Genomic DNA, 18,912 nt, shown 5'->3' on the forward strand with positions numbered 1-18,912 from the left:
AAGATCTCACAGGTGACTCATAGCTTATATCTCAAAATTCAGAGCAAGAACTGTTTAGGAGCTGTATTTATTAGTAGAGATTTAATTAGTACAGATTAATCCCATTGATTATTTTTTAAGTAAATTAGGACTCATTATGCTACCTTTGACAGCTTCCTTGAAAGGGAAGATTTATTAGCCTCTCATCTGGGTGAGGAGACAGTTTTGGTTTATGTCAGTAGCCAAGGCCCCAGAAGTTTTCCTCTCAAAATAAGCTGCTCCTGGAGGTTGCAAACTTTCTAAGCACAGTGGGGAGGAGGTAAGAAAGAACTCCTGCTCCCTGGTGATTTGTGTCCCAGAAGAAGAGGGTAGCACCAGAGTTCTTCACAAAATACAGCTTTCTTTAGTGTTTGCCAAGAGCCTGAGTTTAGTCAGAGTCTAATCAGAAGGCACCAAGGTTCAAGAAGTAAAGCCAAATACATTTTCTGTTCTTAAAGATGCAGTAAACTGTACCTTCTCATCTGTGCCTAGGCAAAATTTTTAGCCAACTAGTTTTATGTCACCTGAGTAGTGAGATGATGAAGCTGTTCCTAACACCAGCTTTGTTAACCACAAGAATGGTGCTCTGTCAATGTCCACTGGAGTAACTGGGATCTGGCCATAACTCCCTGTCTGTGCCACCTTATTTTAAATATTATCACAAGTGTCCCAGGAGACAGCTGAGGATATTTTTTCCTTATCATAAAGATCTGAAGAGATAGGGGTAGGTGTAGCTCAGAGAGAGAACATGCATAGCCCTAAATATTAGACCTGATTATGTAGCAGTTGTTATATCACAGAATTTACATGGTTTGACATCCATGCTGGGACTGCAAGTTTGTGGAGAGGCCCTGTGTGAAACATCCCTGATGCTGTTTCCTTCTGTTTTTTTTTTTTTTTTTTTTGTTCTTTTTTCAGGGGCAGAGGAGTGTTGGCATTTTGTTTTGGGTAACTGCTCTTTTTGGATATCAAGTAGTGCAGTATGGGAAACCAGACAGTGACTTAATTCACTTCCTCAGTGCTGCTCAAACTCCTCAACTTTCTTTTGTTTTAAATAATTTCTTTAAAAAAAATAATTATTCTTTTAAATTGGTTTTGCACCAATTTATACTCTAAACTGTTGATTTTTTCATCTGTCAATCAGAGTTTGGAAATGTTGAGAAGGAATGTAATGTATGTTTTTTCTTAGTAGATACAGTATGCAGCTCTTTGAAAAGAATACAGCACCTCTGTTAAAATTTTTAAAAAGTTGATATTTATCAAATTTGAGGTCTTTTACAAGTGGAATTACCATTAACAGCTTTATAAACATATAATCCAGATATACAAATTTGTATCATATCTACAGTTCATGTGCAACCACAACAGCAGTGCATCAGAGTAAAGTGAAAGGCTGTAGCTGCAAGTAATGGTTACTTTTTGAGATACTTCAACCAAAGTTCCAGTATTCTCAATAGTCATAATGCAGTGCACTAGTGTAAAATTCTGCTTAAAATATGGTATTAGTTCATGAAACAAAAGATACAAGAAATGGGAGCAGGCTCTATGCTTTTCTAAGTCATCATAATTTGGTACACTATAAGTTTTGGTTGAAAGTAAGGATAATTTAAAGTGGGAATGTTCTTAAGTGTTCTTAAGACTTCTGGTGATGCTGTGGCAATTTATTGGAAAACTGAATACCAAAATAGTGATATTTTAGCTGTTGTGTTGAGAGTTCAATCTCTGCTGTGCTTGCTGGGAGCTTTGGTAATGACTGCTTTGAAAAAATATTTGAAACTAAGATCTAGCAATTTAATTTCAGGATTTATAGTAGACTTGGAAGAAATATCCTTCTGCAAATTGCTGCCATCAACAAGGCACCAACATTCTTGGACTGTCAGTGTGAAAACCATCTCTTCTGAAACTGGTGAGCAGACTTCTGTGTATATGTATTTTTAGTCTCACATTTTATTTTGTAATCTCATTGCTTAGTCATACAGGTGTTCAACTCATTTTGCAAGCAAAATCAGTGACTGTCAATGCATTTATTTCTCTGCAAGTAGGGCACAAGGAAAATGTGCATTGTCAAGTCCAAATGCAGACTGAATAGGTGTGACCAGGGAGAGTCTGGATGAGAATACAGCTGCATAAGCTGACTAATAATCTGGATTTTCTGGATGTTTGAGCACCTCAACACCATTTCTCCCATTTTATATTCAGTGTTTGTTGGTTTTTTCTTTTTTTCTGTAGACACATCTGTGGTAGTAAAACAGTTCAAGAGACAAAAATCAAAACCATGTTCACCTTTGGCTTTTTTCCCCTCTGTGCTCTTTAATTGCCTCTGTAACCTCAAGCACCTTTTAAAGACCATGGGCTACAGCATTGGCAGGCAGGGTGATCTCGTTGTGTGGCTGATTCCAAGCAGTTGTTCCCACATTCCTGTCAATGAATTTCTCCAAACTCCTCTCCCACTGCTGCAGGGACTACTCAGAGCTGGGGGAGGCAGCAGAGTCCAAATCCTCTGTGTCATGTTCATGTGGGGGCACTGCTTGCCCACCTTTAACACGTTTCCACTTCATTCTTCTGTTTTGAAACCATACTTTGACCTGGGTGATAAAAAGAAAATAATTACTTGTTGCCTCAACCTGAGCTGTATAAGCAGAGCTATGCATATGTGTGTACTCAGATGATTTGTGGAATTCTAGAGGCAAAGGTGACCAGAGCCTCAGATTTGACTAATCCATCTCTCTAACACAGGCTGGAACAATTCTTTTTAAAATGCTCCACATAGATGTTCCTCTGAAACCCTCAAAGGTAGTACAAGTGCTTTGCCTAGAATCTGTCTTCATGTCAAATAAGGCACAGTGCCTCCTGTATTTTTAACATCTAGGCCATCCAATCTAATGCATCAGGAATTATGCCTCATATAATTATGCAATTCTTCTGCTGTCCACTTAGTCTTGATAAGGAAACCTGGACTGAGATGACAATAAGAGAAGAGAAACACCTCTCTCCACAAAACTCTGTATAATTATCTTTCCTTATCACCTCAGAATTCCACCTGACCCAGGAAGAATGCATGTATCAAACATTCATTTGAATAAAGTCTAAGGTGGCAGCCATATTCCATATATAAACCTTGATAGATCAATATGCACCAATGATAAACAAGAACTCAGCAGAGACCTGTTATTACCAAGTCTATCTTTAGTTTAGAGAAACATAATTAAATTAATTAACTCTTTACAGAGATGTGTAACAAAGGGGTTTGAAAGAACGTGGAGGCTCTGTTTTAAAATACCTCTGTGCCATTGCAAAAGCAGACCCTTGAGTAACAAATCTGGTTTTTAGCATTAGGGAGAAATTGTGGGGGAGGAAGAAGGAGCTGGGGAGACAAAGGTTTGGGAAGTACTTGTCTTTCAGTGAGATCCAGGTTGACAGCAATCTCGTATCTCCTGAGCCTTGTCAGGTAGTTGTGGTGGGCAAATTCAGCTTCCAGCTCCCTCAGCTGCTCCTTGGTGAAAGCTGTCCTCTCCTTCCGTGATCTGCTGCTGCTTTCTGCTCTGCTGCTTGAGGACTGGCTCTCTAAGAGGCAAGCACATGGTCGTGGTTTGAAATGAAGGGATGGGATTATGATGGTTCTAGGGCTGATTTATTCTTTCAAAATGGATCAGACTCGAGGTTGTGAGATTTAGAGAAGGAGGAAGTCATCCATAGCCAAAGTGGTCATGGGTTTCTTTGTTACAAGACCATATATGACATTTTAACCCAATAGAGAGTTACTATGAACTTTATTTTACTTTTCTGACCTATCACCTTTACTTAACTTTGCTGCATAGCACATACTTTTATCCAATAAGCTGTTGCCACATACACACACATATGCTTCTATTATGCTTCTATTAGAACACCTAAACTCTTAACTTATTCTATAAAGTTACATTACTACATGATAAAACTCTTTACCATCTTATCTAATACAGTTTCTTACTTAAGGCATATTCTTACAACTACAGAAACATAAGTCTATAATTTTTCTACTTAATGTCTGTGTACTCCTATTATTACATCAATCCAAGCTTTTCCCAAAATTAGACCCTTCAGTGTTTGTGGAAGTTTCTACCTTTCATTTCCCACACGAGCACACTTGTGTAATTTGTGGTCGTGCTGATGTGTGTGAACATGTGCAGTTGCAGAGATTTAAATGACTCCTTCAAGTGCTCAGTGAAGCTTTGAGATGTTTGCTTTATGTCCCCTCGAGCTCAGGGGGTTTTGCCAGCCTTGGTTTTGAGAGGACAGAGGTGGGACAGCTCAGTCAGGGTGGGGAGTGTTAAAATTCCCTGGGTCTGCACAGTCACAGAGCAGGAGATCTCATTCATTGCTGCCTTTGCATTTAAAGATTTTCTTTCCCCACCTTTTTACTTTTGTTCCTCATACACATATTTTCAGCTCCCCTGGTCTACCATGCAGCAGGCAGATGTTAGCAGTGTATGGTGCCAAACACTGGGGATGTGGGGCAGTAAAACAAGCAAAAGCAGAGAAACAGTGCTTGTTGCCCAGACCCACCTTGAACACTCCTGTTTTTAAACTTTTTCTAATCCTTGCTAAATAAAAACTACAAGCAGATCTGGTGTCTGTGTAAATGACTGGCCTCAGTATCTTCATTGTCATTGTGGTGCTCTAAAAAACCTGTTTGCTATTTGTGTACATTTCTGCAATGTTTTCAAGAGTTGTATTTCAAACTCAAAATTCAAGCCATAGCCAAAATGATGCTGTACCAATTATGATAATAAGCAAACTCAATCTGACTTTGTCTGAGACTGTGGCAACCCTTTATCACTTTTTTAATCCTTTCACTGTTTAATTTTTCTTTTCCTTTTCTTTTTTTTTTTTTCCCTGTGTTTTTAAAGTTGGTGCTCAAACAATTTCCAAGCAATACAAGGAAAAGTGCATTTTTTTAGTGAGCAAAGTCCAAAGTGTCAGTTTTTCAGGGTTTTGTGAGTTCCTTGATTCTTTCTCCCCTCTTGCTCCTCTTGCTAGATTCCCTGAACTAAACATACTGATAGAATTTTTCTTATGCTGAGAATTAATTACTTAATTTTTGTGTGTAACCAGTATGCAGTGGAGTTCTGTGGGTCCCAGCATAATATTTCTACCCAGAAATGATAAGCAAAATGGTAACAATATGAGCTTTATCTTCCAGGTGTCATTTTGGTGGCCAAAGTAATAAAACTGAAGAAATCTGTGAGGTGTGGCTGTGGGCTTTGTGACTGCTCTGGTTTTATCTGTGCCCATCAACAATGGAGAAATCAAATACATTTACTGGTAATGCACACAGGGACCAGTCTGGACTGCTTTCATCCCAAGGGAATTAGTTTGGTTTGATCAATATTGGTTTTGTTACTTCAGAAATCCACAAGTAAAAATGGGGAATTTACAGCAACAAACCTGCAGAAGTTTCTCCCACATGGCACAAACTATGAACAAATAACTAATGCAAAGTACATGTGAGCTCATCACAGCTCTGTAGGAAGGAGTCACTTTCCAAGGGGCAGCTACACCAGTCTGCATCTCCAAAAGACAATAATTTAAAATGGATATTTGGATATTTCTGGGAGCAAAATACAGTGTATAGCTTGGAATCTCCCATCCCTTTATGCCACAGGATATTGCCAAAAGAAAATCCTTCTCCATGGCTTGGGGTTCTGGGAGATTCCAGAAGTGGAAATGTGGCTCAGCTGCTTCAGTTTTGACAACAGAATGTGAGAAATGACAAATGAAAGGACAAATCATCTTGGGCAGGTTTTTCCTACTGTACTGCCAGTTTAAAATGAAGAAAGGAGAGGAAGTTCAGGGAAGGGAAGGGAAGGGAAGGGAAGGGAAGGGAAGGGAAGGGAAGGGAAGGGAAGGGAAGGGAAGGGAAGGGAAGGGAAGGGAAGGAAGGGAAGGGATAGGGAAGGGAAGGGAAGGAAGGGAAGGGAAGGGAAGGGAAGGGAAGGGAAGGAAGGGAAGGGAAAGGAAGGGAAGGGAAGGGAAGGGAAGGGAAGGGAAGGGAAGGGAAGGGAAGGGAAGGGAAGGGAAGGGAAGGGAAGGGAAGGGAAGGGAAGGGAAGTTCAGGGAAGTTCAGGGAAGGGAAGGGAAGTTCAGGGAAGGGAAGGGAAGTTCAGGGAAGGGAAGGGAAGTTCAGGGAAGTTCAGGGAGGGAAGGAAGTCAGGGAAGGGAAGTTCAGGGAAGGGGAAGTTCAGGGAAGGAAGGGAAGTTCAGGGAAGGGAAGGGAAGTTCAGGGAAGGGAAGGGAAGGGAAGGAGGGAGGACGGGAAGGGAAGGGAGGGAAGGGAAGGGAAGAGAGAGAAGGGAAGGGAAGGGAAGGGAAGGGAAGGGAAGGGAAGGGAGGAAGGGAAGGGCAGGAAGGGAAGGGAAGGGAAGGGAAGGAAGGGACGGGAAGGGAAGGGAAGGGAAGGGAAGGAAGGGAAGGAAGGAAGGGAAGGGAAGGGAAGGGAAGGGAAGGGAAGGGAAGGGAAGGGAAGGGAAGGGAAGGGAAGGGAAAAGATGCAGATTAGGAACCAGAGGCAGATGTGTGTCTCCCAAGAACTTTCTTTTCTCCTCCAGGACCCCAACCAGCTTCAATGCTGGATTGAATTTAACAGCTCCTGACCCCAGAGTTGCAGTGTCACCAGAAGGTGAAACCCCAGACCTCCCAGGGATGTCACTGCTTTAACTCCCTGTAAGGAAGAGTGTAGGGGACAGCAGCGGGTATAAAAAGAAAATGTGAAGAGTGTTAGTAAGACAGAATAAAGGAACTTCTTTCTTCTACTTAGAAGAGGGAGATGTGCTTTGGAATCACTCACTTTAAGGATAAAGAAATCCCTCTAATGTGAGCAAGTTGAAATCTGCTGTTTACCTATGAATAGCTGATGTTTTAATGAAAGCAGTGTTCATCTATTAAGTTATTATTTTATTTAAACTTCTTTGCATTTGGGAAGATTTTGCTTAAACATCCTTTTCCAGTATAAATGAACTTACATTCTACAAATGTCTGCAAAACCTAGAAATCAATCAATTAATATTTTTGCCCCTGCATTCTCTGCCTGTGAAATGGGGCTACTGGAAAATATTCTCCATTTGGTAGCAGGGCTGTGGGAAAAAGCACACTGTAGCTTGTAAATGAATACTATGGCATTTAAATAAGCATCTTGAATTTTAACAGCTTCCTTAAGTAAAAAAGAAAAAAAAATTATGCATATTTCACAGACTTGGATCTGAGATATCAGCAAATTAGGGTTTGCGTAACTATGAAATTATTGATTTTTACATGTACAAAGAGTTTTGCTATATAGGATGACACCATGAAAACCATGTTCATTTTCTGCATTGTTGAACATTGTACTGATGGGCAAACTTCTAGTACCTCCTGTTTTGAGGTTAAAATATTTAACATTTATTGAGACTGAATAGGATTTATATTTAAAGGAAGACTTTGCCTCTTGTACTTCTTACCATAAACTGAGATGTCAGATTCCTAGTGTGACATTTCCAACTACTACAGGCAGCTCAGGATGAGGGATCTTTGCTCTCTGCCATTCTCTTTTTGCTCAGACAAATGGCAGGTGTGAATGTGTAACTCCACATCCCATGACTTTCAGTTCTGTGTGTACATGCCATGTGATTCCTGCGCAGTTCCAGCACATGTGCATTGTGCTGGTGAGTGAAATGCCTAATTCAGAACCCAAGATCTGCAGGAGTGAAATAGAAAGATGAGAACAAGAATAAGAATAAGAATAAGAATAAGAATAAGAATAAGAATAAGAATAAGAATAAGAATAAGACAACTAGTTACAGTAGTGCTACTGTCTAAAGTTTCCCCAATCAAGAATTATGAAATGTTTTGCTCATCAGCTTGCTTTCCTAACTCACCAGGTGTTCTCATTCCATCTCCTGCACTCCACCACAACCCTGATTTCATATCACCTACCTGCCCTTTCCTTTTTCCTTTTGGATGGCTTTTTCTCAGAGTCACTTGCAGGATTTGCTGCTGCCTCATCATCTTCCCCTGCAGCCACAGGAACATTCACTAGGCTGGGGCTGCTGCCCCCCGACTCTGCAGAAGCCACGGCCAGCGCTGGGTTGGTGGCTCTGGTGGCCCCGGTGGCCGCCAGGTGCCACTCGCAGCGCTGGAACGGGGGATGCTGCTCCTCCTGCGGGAAGCTGTGGGGAGCTGCCACCAGGCAGGAGGCTGAGAAATCGCAGTAAGCAGCGAGATGGGGTTTTTGCTGGAAGGAGAACGGTGCTGGGTAGTGGCTGAGCCCCGGAGCTGCGGGCAGGTCGCTGTGGGAGCCCCTCGCACACCCCCAGAGCAGGGTGGGGGGCTGCGGGCTGCGCATGCAGCTGCTGCTGCTGCCGGGATCCATCTGCCTCCCGCTTCTGCTGCTGCCAGCTCAGCCTTCAAAACCGCACCAGAAGCAGAGGAAAACGCTTCCAAACTTTACAGAACACTCCTCCCTAAACAACAGTTTGCTTGTGGGGTTGATGCTGTCGCAGGTTTGCTACTTTGGGAACTCTGGTTCTAAAGGTCTTCATTGCCCTGACTGGGGCAAGCTGATTTATGCCATGAGTTGCTTCCTTGAAGTGAAGAAGTGCTGGGCATGAGTGAAACACTTTTTAAATACTGTGCTGGGGAGACAGTGACAAGTTTGTGGAGTGAAATGTGAGCGAGGGGAGGGAGGGGTTAACACACATACCCTCAGCCCCTCCAACCAAAGCAAAGCGGGCAGCTATTAATCATCTGAAACCTTATATGCACATCTAATGGGATTTGCAGATGGAGCCTTTTAAAGAAACAATGTCTGTATTTTTTTTTTTTTGAAGGGAAAGAGAAGCACACAAAAAAGTCTTTAATGTTTCCTTGTAACACTATGAAGTTATTTTTATTGCACTGTTAACAAAATTCTCCGTCTATGGGTTTAGAAAAAAGCCCTAAAAGAGGATTCAATAGACACCAAAAATCAAGAACTAAAGTGGGAAACAGAAGCAAGAAAGGGCTTCACTAATTATATAAAATTTAAGGCCCAATCCTAAGGTTTAAAAAAAATTATTAAACCTGGCTGGCACGCACATGCAAGGCTTTGAGTGATGTTTGTTTGTTTTGTTAGATTTGTAACACATGTATTTGCTGAGAGTTGGATTTGCTACCAGTGGCAGTTATTCTTTCTGTATTCTACTTTCTAGGGAATTTTCAGTACACCCTCCTGCAAGGAAATCTCCTGATTTTATGCCAATGAAAGACATGTTTTCCATCTTTTTTTGAACATTTTATAGTTTTTCCTAACACAAAGCAGATTTTTTAGACCCTAGAGCCATCCCAGCTGAAAAGACATTTGCAGGGAATCTGTTCTCAATCCCTTTTTCACAGAATTCTGGCAGCTGAGAATGCCCCAAACCTTGTTGTGCCAGGGTTACTGCAACTCCTCTCAAGGTTGTTCTCCGTATTTTTAATGACAATTTACGTGTTCTGTGTTTCCAGAATCTGCTTGCACCCATTTCAAATTCTCCCCCACGTTGTGTGTGCCTCTCTCCTTTCTCCCACTGCTGCTGCTGGGTTTTGTGTTGTAAAATTTCATGGAATCTAGGTGAGGTGGGGAATGCATTTATCCTGTTATATGTGTTGGTTTTTAGAACTTGACCTTTTCCAGGAAATGAAATTATTTTAGTTTAGATCCTTCTGAACATCAAATTCTTTTCTATCACAGGAATCTAATTTTTCATGCAAAATACTCAATATCTGATAGCTGACTCATTCTCTTGGAAGGACTCACCTAAATACTTAAATCTGTTGCATTAAATAATAAACATTTAAAAGCATTTCATACTCACAAGGAGGAAGAAGATCCCCAGTCTGCTCTTTTTTTTTGAAAGGTCAGGTCCTGATGAATTTGTGAATGGTGTGAATGTTTCAGGCACTGGCAGAATCTCAGTCAGAGTCCAGAACTTTTTGCCAGTGCAGAATATTTAATTTACATTCTGTGTGTGTGTTGTCATATGTGTAATATTTTACTTCATGTGGGTTACTCAGAGTTTGTATTGTCAGGAAAATGAATCCACAAACACCAGAGGTTTATGTCCAAAAAGGAGACAGAGGAATCCTGTAAGTTTATTAGAAAAAAAGGGAGAGGCCATGGAGCATTTTTCTGGGATCTCTCAGATTTTTGGAAGATGCAGCCTCCTTTTTATCCCAATTTCCCATCTGCATTTCCCCCTCTCTTTCCCCATTGCTGAGGTACTTGAGAGGCACAGACTTCCTAGAACACCTGATACCTGAGATTCCCCTCTAATGTATAAACCTCCCTTATAATTTTTAATTCTTATAGAAATCATAGTTTTTCCCCATTGTTTCTTTCATCTTTCAATATCCAATTAATTTTTTCAGCAAACCTACAGTTTGTTTGTAAAGGCAGATATCTTTTCCCATTCATCAATCAGTGGAATCATTCCCACTGCTGGTTTTATCTCTCAGCACTGGTTTTATCCACAACTTGTTTGTAAATCTATCATTGCACTCAGTATGAATTCAGACTGAGTCTGTTTTTCAATCCTGCCTTTAGTCTATCAAAAGTTCTATCTAAGCAGCAAAGGGATAGAAGGGAAAGGAGGATTGTGACTGTGCCTTAGTGTCAAACTCACTGGGGTCAGGACCAGCTTTAGGCCTCGACCCAGGAATGACAACCAGGCCTGAGCAGGGCTGGACTGACCCCACACACGGCTCTGCCCTGTCCCCAATCCCACACACGGCTCTGCCATGTTCCCCAATCCCCACACACGGCTCTGCCATGTCCCCATTCCCCACACACGGCTCTGCCATGTCCCCAATCCCACACACGGCTCTGCCATGTTCCCCAATCCCCACACACGGCTCTGCCCTGTCCCCAATCCCCACACACGGCTCTGCCCTGTCCCCAATCCCCACACACGGCTCTGCCATGTTCCCTAATCCCCACACACGGCTCTGTCATGTCCCCAATCCCACACACGGCTCTGCCCTGTCCCCAATCCCCACACACGGCTCTGCCCCACAGCTCCCCAATCCCCACACACGGCTCAGCCATGTCCCCCATCCTCACACACGGCTCTGCCCTGTCCCCAATCCCTACACACGGCTCTGCCCTGTATCTCCCCAATCCCCTCACACGACTTTTCCCTGCAGCTCAGGCTGCCCAGAGCCCGATGTGCCCCCGTTTTGCTGCCGGATTTGTGAATTTCTCGCTTTTTTTTTCCAGCCGCAGGTGGGAAGGGGCCGTGCCGGCCTCTCCCGGCCCGGAGCCCTCAGGCCCCGCAGCTGCCGCTGTCGCTCGGGGCGCAGCGGGGGCCGGCAGCGCCGCTTCTCCTGACACTTCCCTGCTGAAACAACAACAACCTGCCCCTCCTGCCAAACCCCATTTGTTGGCTGGGGCAGCCACCTTTAACCTTCCTAAAGTCAACATCTCTGCGGACAGGGTGAGAAATGGATGGGAAAATGGCGTGGAGGGAGGTGGGATGCGGTGAGGGAGGCAGGGATTTATCCGTGAGATTTTATCTCTCATTCCGAGATTTCCCCAGGTGAGGAGCAGAGCACAGGAGAGCTGGAGAAGGGGTGACAAGGGTGAAAAACGAGGTTTGCTTCCCTGGTGGATTTTAAAAGGTTTAATAAAAGACAGTAAGAGACAAACAATAAAGTAAAAGGTTCTAACAGCTAGACATTCAGCCAAGAGCACCCCTGCTGTATTGGAGACACCCCTTAAATTCATCAGCCCATTGCATATTCATAGATCCATCATACATTTTAAACTTTTCTCTAAACTATTTTCCATTAATTTATTGCTCTTATCAATCTTAATTTGGGCTGTGGTGTTTAATTTTTACAGACAGTGTTGCTAACTGGTCTATCAGTAGCAGTGTCTTCACTGGGTCTTACCCAAAGTAGTTCACTTACTACAAAGACACTTTATCAGCTTATGTTACTCCTAAAAAAAACCCCCCTGTATCTTAAAAACCATTTAAACACTACACATATAGTATCCACCCTGATATTTGCAAAAAGCCAATACCATAATATGTATTTATAACACGAGGACAGCCACAGCAAACACCTGGAGAGGAGAGGGGGCTACAGCAGCTGGGGGAGCTGGGGAGGAAAAGCCAGGGATTTTTCTCAGATTTCTGGAAAAATAAAAACATAGAAGAAGTGTAAAGCTTAGACTAACAGAGGCAGTGTACCTAGAAAGGAAAAATGATCTCCTACCAATGAAAGTTAAAGATTGTGATTCAAGAGTGCTGTTAAAGGACGTCAGATACTGGACAAAATGTCACAAAATGTTAACTTGCATTTTGATGTAATGCCATATGGCAGAGTTTAAAAAGCCTGTATTGGGAGGAAATCAGTATTAGATTTTTGATAATTTGAAGAAGGAGATTTAGAGATGAAGTCTGAATTACTTCTTAAAAAAATAATTTAAAAAGTGGTTATTCTGTAACAGTGATATTATAGTTGTATGATATTATCTCTCTTTTCTCTAAACTTCTAAAAACAAGTTATCATCAATTTGTAGGAAATTTTGAAGCACAAATTATATGTAATGTCAGAGAAATAGTATTGAAGAGAAGATGCCAAACAACCAGCTCCTCAATCTGCAGCAGTATCATGAATATCTGAAGTTAAGTGAGTAAATAATGCTCTTGGCTCCAAATTATTTCACCTAAAACATGCTGCACTTACTGAGACAGAGTGTCTGCCTTGCTCTGCAGATGGGGAGCTGGCATCACCACCACAAGTGCTTCTAATTTTATGATAATGTTTCCCTTAGCACTAAGTCAATATTTCCGGGATTAATTAAATTTGATGGCTTCACAGTAGTGAAGGAAAAAAAAAAAAGAAATCCTGCTTCAGGTAGAGGAAACATCAAGAAGTGTAAGAGACACTTAAATGATAATTTATCTTAGGACAGAGAGCAGTAGAAGCAAAAAAAAAAAAGGGGGACAGCTTTAAGTTTGAAGAAATATTAAAAGGAAAAAACACTGTCTGGAAGCTGCTGTAATGTTAGACAATGTTTTGTTCCTTAAAAATTGACATGAAACCCTAAAAAAAAAGGGTGCTGCTATCACTGAAATATAGAAATTAGACACAATAAATTCTAGGATGGGTAGATGCCACACGTGTTTTTCTTGTATGTTAGATCTGCTCCCACTTAATTGGGATTTTTTTACACAATTTGTTTAAAACATTGTCTTTTGATTTGTCTCTACTATTAAGGAGTGAGTATGAATGCAAATAGATAAATACTTATAATATTGATTGAAATTTAGCAATTAAAGGAAGAAAACAAGTTCTGTTTTTTTCAGCAGGTTTGTGCTAAGGGAGAAAAGATCTTTGCTTGAAAGTCTAGACACAACTTCTGTATTCCTTGATTCTCTCCTCTTGAAGTTCTTTTTTGTGGATTTGAGGCTCAGCACCATGTGAAGATGAGGAATATCCCTCCCTTGAAAGGTCATAAAAGCAAATAGTGTCTCAGCTACAACATTAATCCTTAGGACAGGAAAGACCATCTGCCAAAAACTTTGATAAATCATCTTTTTTTAACGACTCCTGTCTTTATGTTGTGCATGCTATTGTAGCTATTTTGTGGAGAGCTGAGTGCCCTGAACAAGGTCCAAGGCAGTAGAAAACTTCTATTAAATCAAGAACATTTTATAAGATCAGCAAAGGAACAGTTAAAGCGTTTGACTGGCAAAAATGCAAAACTAGCTCAGCTTTTGGCAAATTGCAAAACTCTTCTGTTCTTTTCATCAGATAACATGAAACAGGAGTCATGGCATCCCCAAGGAACAGAGGAGCAGAACACTCAACCTTTTTAAACCATTTATTGTGCATATGGATTAACAAATCTACACTTAGACTTCAGTGTGGGGTTCATATATTTTGAGGCAGAGCAGAATACAACCTCTTCATTTTGAGTTTTTGTTGTATTAAGAATCCCATCTGTTTGTGGAGATCCCAATAAATACATTTGAAGGATTATTTGACAAGTGATAAACTTCTAAATTTCTTTATATATAAATTTTCTTTAATAGTGCCATGAGGTCTGCACTATTTCCCTTTGCCATTGTGCTCTGTGGTTTCCTTCAGTGGAGCTAGTTAAATAAAGGCAATTAAGTGAAAATATTGTAAAGGGTTTTTAAAAGAGCCAGAATTCATTCCTCTTTTGAATAACAGTAATGGAAAATGAATTTTTTTTTGACCTAAATTATAAAAGCATTTGTTAAGTTATTATGATGTGGAATGTAGTCACAGAATGTTTTGAAGAGATCAGAGTAAATTCCAGTATTAAACATGCCCTATGTGATCCCATGTAATTAAAGTTCAGCCAGCTGCCATTTTTTGCTGAAATCACAAAACACATTGTGTTGTACTACACTTCAGAACTAGAACAACAATGACTTTCTGTTTCTGTTCAGTTTCAATTCTCTTTTCCAGGAAGTTCTGCTGTGAAGGAATTAATTGTTATGGTGGAGTATCTCCCTCTATTGGCACATTTTGAAATGTGATGCAACTACAGTTCCTATTTCATTGCACCAATTTCACTGCTTTTTTTTCACTTTAAGTTATGCAGCCCATGAAAAGTGAATTTACACAAACCAGCCTGTCAGCTTGTGTCCTGAAATAAAGGGATTTATTTCCTGAGGGATGCATGTTGTGTGCTGCCCTCTCTCTTGAGGTGTTTCTCTGTAGCCAAAGCCTTGAACCAAACTTTCCTTGCTCCTTTGGCTGATGATCTGTCCTGCAAGAGGTTCCAAGTCTATAGAAAACTGTTTGTGCTGTGAAGGATGTGGATCTTTCACTCCAGAAAGAATAATTGAATGCAGCATCCTCATGTTACATGATTCATCATCACATCAGTTTATATCTGATAATCATTCATTATCATATATGAACTCCTAAATGACATGTAGCCAATAGTCTATAAAACCTTTTTCCTCCCTGATTTTTTTGTGTAAGTGTGCTGCTGGAAAATAATTTACAGAAGTCACTTTAGCCTGCTGCCTTTGCATAAAATAGCAATTCAGAATTTTTTGAAGGATACTTTGTTTTCACACCACCAGATGGAGATGTCTGCCTGCAATTCTGGGTAAAGAAAAAACTGGGAAGTTGTGGCCGAGGTTGAAATGAAATGGTGCCTTCCCCCTCCCCTCCTTCTTAGAAATAAATAAAATAAAATAATATAGGCTAAAAGTATGAAGATACTTTAACAAGTATCCCTTTGGCATACATTACAAACATTTTTTTTTAAATAACTGAATTGAAGCACCTGTCTACTGCTTGGTGAATGTGTGAATTCCCATGGATTTTCCATAGTCTGTTCCACAGCCCCATGGGCAGGATTTGCTTGCCCAACCCTTATGATGCAGCTGAGAGCTTAAGGATGCCCCAGTTGAAGGGCAAGAAAAAGCAGCCAGGAGCCCTTTCCTGTGAAAGAAGCCACAGGGAACTATCACTAAATTCCCAGCTGGAGCAGTTCTTGTAGGAAGGATCAATGCTGAAATGTAGAGCCAACAAAATCCCACAAGGTCAGATACCCTCAGGAGAAGGGAAATCATGGCTTCAGCCAGAACAGCTCAGGGTTTATAAAAAGAGAATTTTGGAGACTCATTTTTGCACTAGAACAGGGGCAAGCTCAGGAGTGGGGGCACACTGAGGCTCTCCCCAGGTTTGCTCCCCCTCTCCCTGCTTGTAGGCAGAGCCTTGTGGCTCTTTTATTTTATTTTATCCTTATAGCTTATACAGTGCAGGTCCCTGCAGCAAATTATCAGTATGTTTGCCAGATTGTTGTCTGGGGGTAAGGGGAGACATGAATTTTTCTGTGGTCATTGTTGCTATTGTGGGAGAAATGTGTGTGAGGAGCAGAATTCTGTGCTAGAAGGTGACTGTGACAGTCACTCCTGTGGTTTGTTGCTCGAAGACAGTGAGGCACCACAGTTCCTGCTGTGACAGGATACAACAGTTATAGTTTATGGAGAAAAAAATTTCATTTTCATTTTCTAGACTACTACATGCCTTGCTCTTTTTAGTTCCATGCATTATTAAAAAAAAAAAAAAAAAAAAAAAAAAAAAGATAAATTTTTTTCTAGTTCATGCTTTATTTTTTAAAGTGTCAAGCAACTGGCTATCCCAAAAAAGTAGCAGTTTCCTCAGCTGGAATGGTCTCTGTGGTTGCCATGACAGTGACTGGCAGGATCATAACACAAAGGTGAGGAGCCTGTAAGTTGAAGGAGGCCTCATGTAGAGTTTGATTGATAGAAAAAGTGATTTTTAGCTTGGTAAGAGAGTGTGAGCAGCTCCTCCACTTGCCCCTTGCTGGGTTCCCAGGGCCTTAAGCCCTCTAGCAAATAAGGAAGTATTTGCCCAGAAGCTATGAGAACAGAAGCTGATCTTAAAAAAAAAAACCCTGAAGGAATTCTTTTTATTTCTGAAGGACCCAAAATTAAAGGAAAAAAAGAAGAAAATAGGAAAAAAAGCTAAAAATGGGGTAAAGAGGAGTTACTGATTTCAAAGTCTGTGTTACACTGGAGGATGTGGGGCTGCTGACAGATGGGATCACCCTGACATTTGGGTTTTGGGTGGGATATTTGTTTCTTGGCCTCACTCTGACTGGTTAACATCACTCTCATTCATTACAGAGAGCCCTGCAAGACCAGCTTTATGCCACAACATTTCTGTTGTGATTCCCACACTTGCTTCTTACCCATGTTTTTTTTAGGGACTCTCTAAGATACAAAGCTGCTGCACCTATGCCTGCTGTAATTAAAAAATCTTCAGTTCCCCAGTAGTGGTAAAGATTAGGAGACTAGTAAGGGTCACTGGAAATGAAAAGTCTTTGACTGGATTTTTTATTACTATAATGTTCTAATTGTCAAATCTGCTGAACTCACATATCAATTACAAGTTAGAATGTGTTTGTAAGTCTAACATAATATTCCCATTACCAACTAGTGAGTTCTTAGAGAAAAAAATAAGAGGGGAAACCATGGAGTTGCAGTCAGGTAGATAAATTATAAAAGATGAAATCAGGCCTTGCTCTCTGCTAAATTATTAGCTAGCTTGTCACTTCTTCTGTGTGCAGCTAAGTAATTTCTTGTTCCCATGTGAAAACAATCTTAAGCATGGAAACAATTTAACACAACAAGCTGCTCTGGTAAGAGAACCATATGCACCTGCAATAAACAAGAAATCTGTCTCATGAGAATCAGTGATTATGCAAAATAACCAAGAATAGAGAAATATGATAGACAAATAAAATACCTTTTAGTAACCAATGGAGTAATTGGCAAGAAAACTATTAACCAATTAGAGTTGCACACAAGATCTGTAAAAACTGTATGAAATAAATGGAGTCTTGGATGATTTATTACAATATACTTTCATGATGCTTTGTTTAGGGTTGCTAATGTTGTTTCAGGCCTATAGGAGTATCTCAGTTATGCAGATTTTGAATGTGGGAGGAAGAGTGGGAGATGAGGTTGGAAAAGATCTCTGAGTGCAGCACCAGCTCATCAGCTGAACCATGGCACTGAGTGACAGGGACTCCACCACCTCCCTGGGCCTTCCAAGCTCTAATCACCCTTTCTGGAAGAAATTCTCTCAAGTCCAGCCTAGAGTTCCCTGGGTGCAGCTTTAGGTTGTGTCCTGTTGCCTGGGAGGAGAGGCTGCTTTACTTGGCTGCAGCCTCCTTTCAGGCAGAATGTGATTCATGCTTGGCATTAAATATATATTTGATAAACAGACAGAGCCAAGATATCAGTATATTGCAATAATATTCCTATTTTTATTTGGCAGCAATCAGAAACCCTGGTTTCTAGCCATGAATGACCCAAATAATAACATAAGACATTTTTAATATGCAAATGAGTGTGGTTTCATCAGAAAAGGTGAGGAACAGGAACCTGAAAGCTAAAAGGATTTTTTCAACTTTTCCACCATGTAGCTGGAGGTGTCTTTGTGTTACACCTGCAGTGGAGTTAGATTTTCAGGATCTCTCAACAGTGACAAATTGCTTTGTCAATTGTCTGTTCTGCCACTAGAAGCCAGCAGCAGGAGAAGACTTAGAGGCCTCAGATATCTGCTGTGTGCTGGACTGGCAGTCCAGTGCAAGGAGGAAATGGCCAAAATTAAACACAAACTGACATTAAATTCACACTTTTAGAATACTGTAGGCTAGGTCCAATTAGTAATTACCACTTATTTATTATGAACAAGTAGAATTCTAATTAGGCTGATTCGAGCCTCAGCTACTCCCTCAGATTGGATTGGCAATTAAGGTACTTCTTGTACTAGTAATTATGGTTTACCATGAAATTACTCTCCCTTCTACCCCCAAAAAAGCATCGAATTAGCCATGAGTGGAATTATATTTATCACAGGACCCTGTGCAGTAGAGACCTTGCAAATAAATACAAACAATTAGAAAAACCACTCAGAGTGCTGTGGCAGCACAGTAATTAGGGTTTGAAGACAGGAATTTTTGCTGAAGCCAAACTGGCTGGGTTGTCATTCAAGAAAAGCTGCCCTGAGGGTGTGTCCCCTGCCTCTGGCTCTCCTGGTCCCCTCCCAGGAGCCAAGCCAGCAGGAGGAACAATGAGAGAATAGAGTGTTCTACCAACAAGGTCCTGGAGCAGGGAGCACACTGTGAATTCACCAGGCTGCTGGTGTCTGACATGTCACTGTGACCCCAGTGGGTGACTGGCAGGTGACCAAGCCACACCAATGCAAGGCTGGTGCAGGGTATTTCAGCAAACAGAAATGTCAAGAGAAGGATAGCAAACATAAGCCAAACCTGAATTCTTCACTTGCCCAGAGAATTAGAAAGCAAACTTCTTTTCCTAATAGTTGAGTTTT

General features: G+C 41.1%; 1 protein-coding gene across 1 annotated transcript; it reads right to left on the minus strand.

The window, feature by feature from the left end:
- Positions 1-1,250: 1,250 nt before the first annotated feature.
- Positions 1,251-8,404, minus strand: MEOX1 (mesenchyme homeobox 1; the record flags this gene model as incomplete). The annotated part of the gene is made up of 3 exons (XM_079327950.1): positions 1,251-2,603; positions 3,410-3,582; positions 7,969-8,404. The coding sequence occupies 3 exons, from the start codon at positions 8,402-8,404 to the stop codon at positions 2,481-2,483; spliced, it is 732 nt and encodes a 243-aa protein (XP_079184076.1). The 3' UTR covers positions 1,251-2,480.
- Between the last annotated feature and the right edge of the window lie 10,508 nt (positions 8,405-18,912).

The sequence above is a fragment of the Erithacus rubecula genome, assembly GCF_903797595.1.
Source record: "Erithacus rubecula genome assembly, chromosome: 27".
In the NCBI taxonomy this organism is placed as follows: Eukaryota; Metazoa; Chordata; class Aves; order Passeriformes; family Muscicapidae; genus Erithacus; species Erithacus rubecula.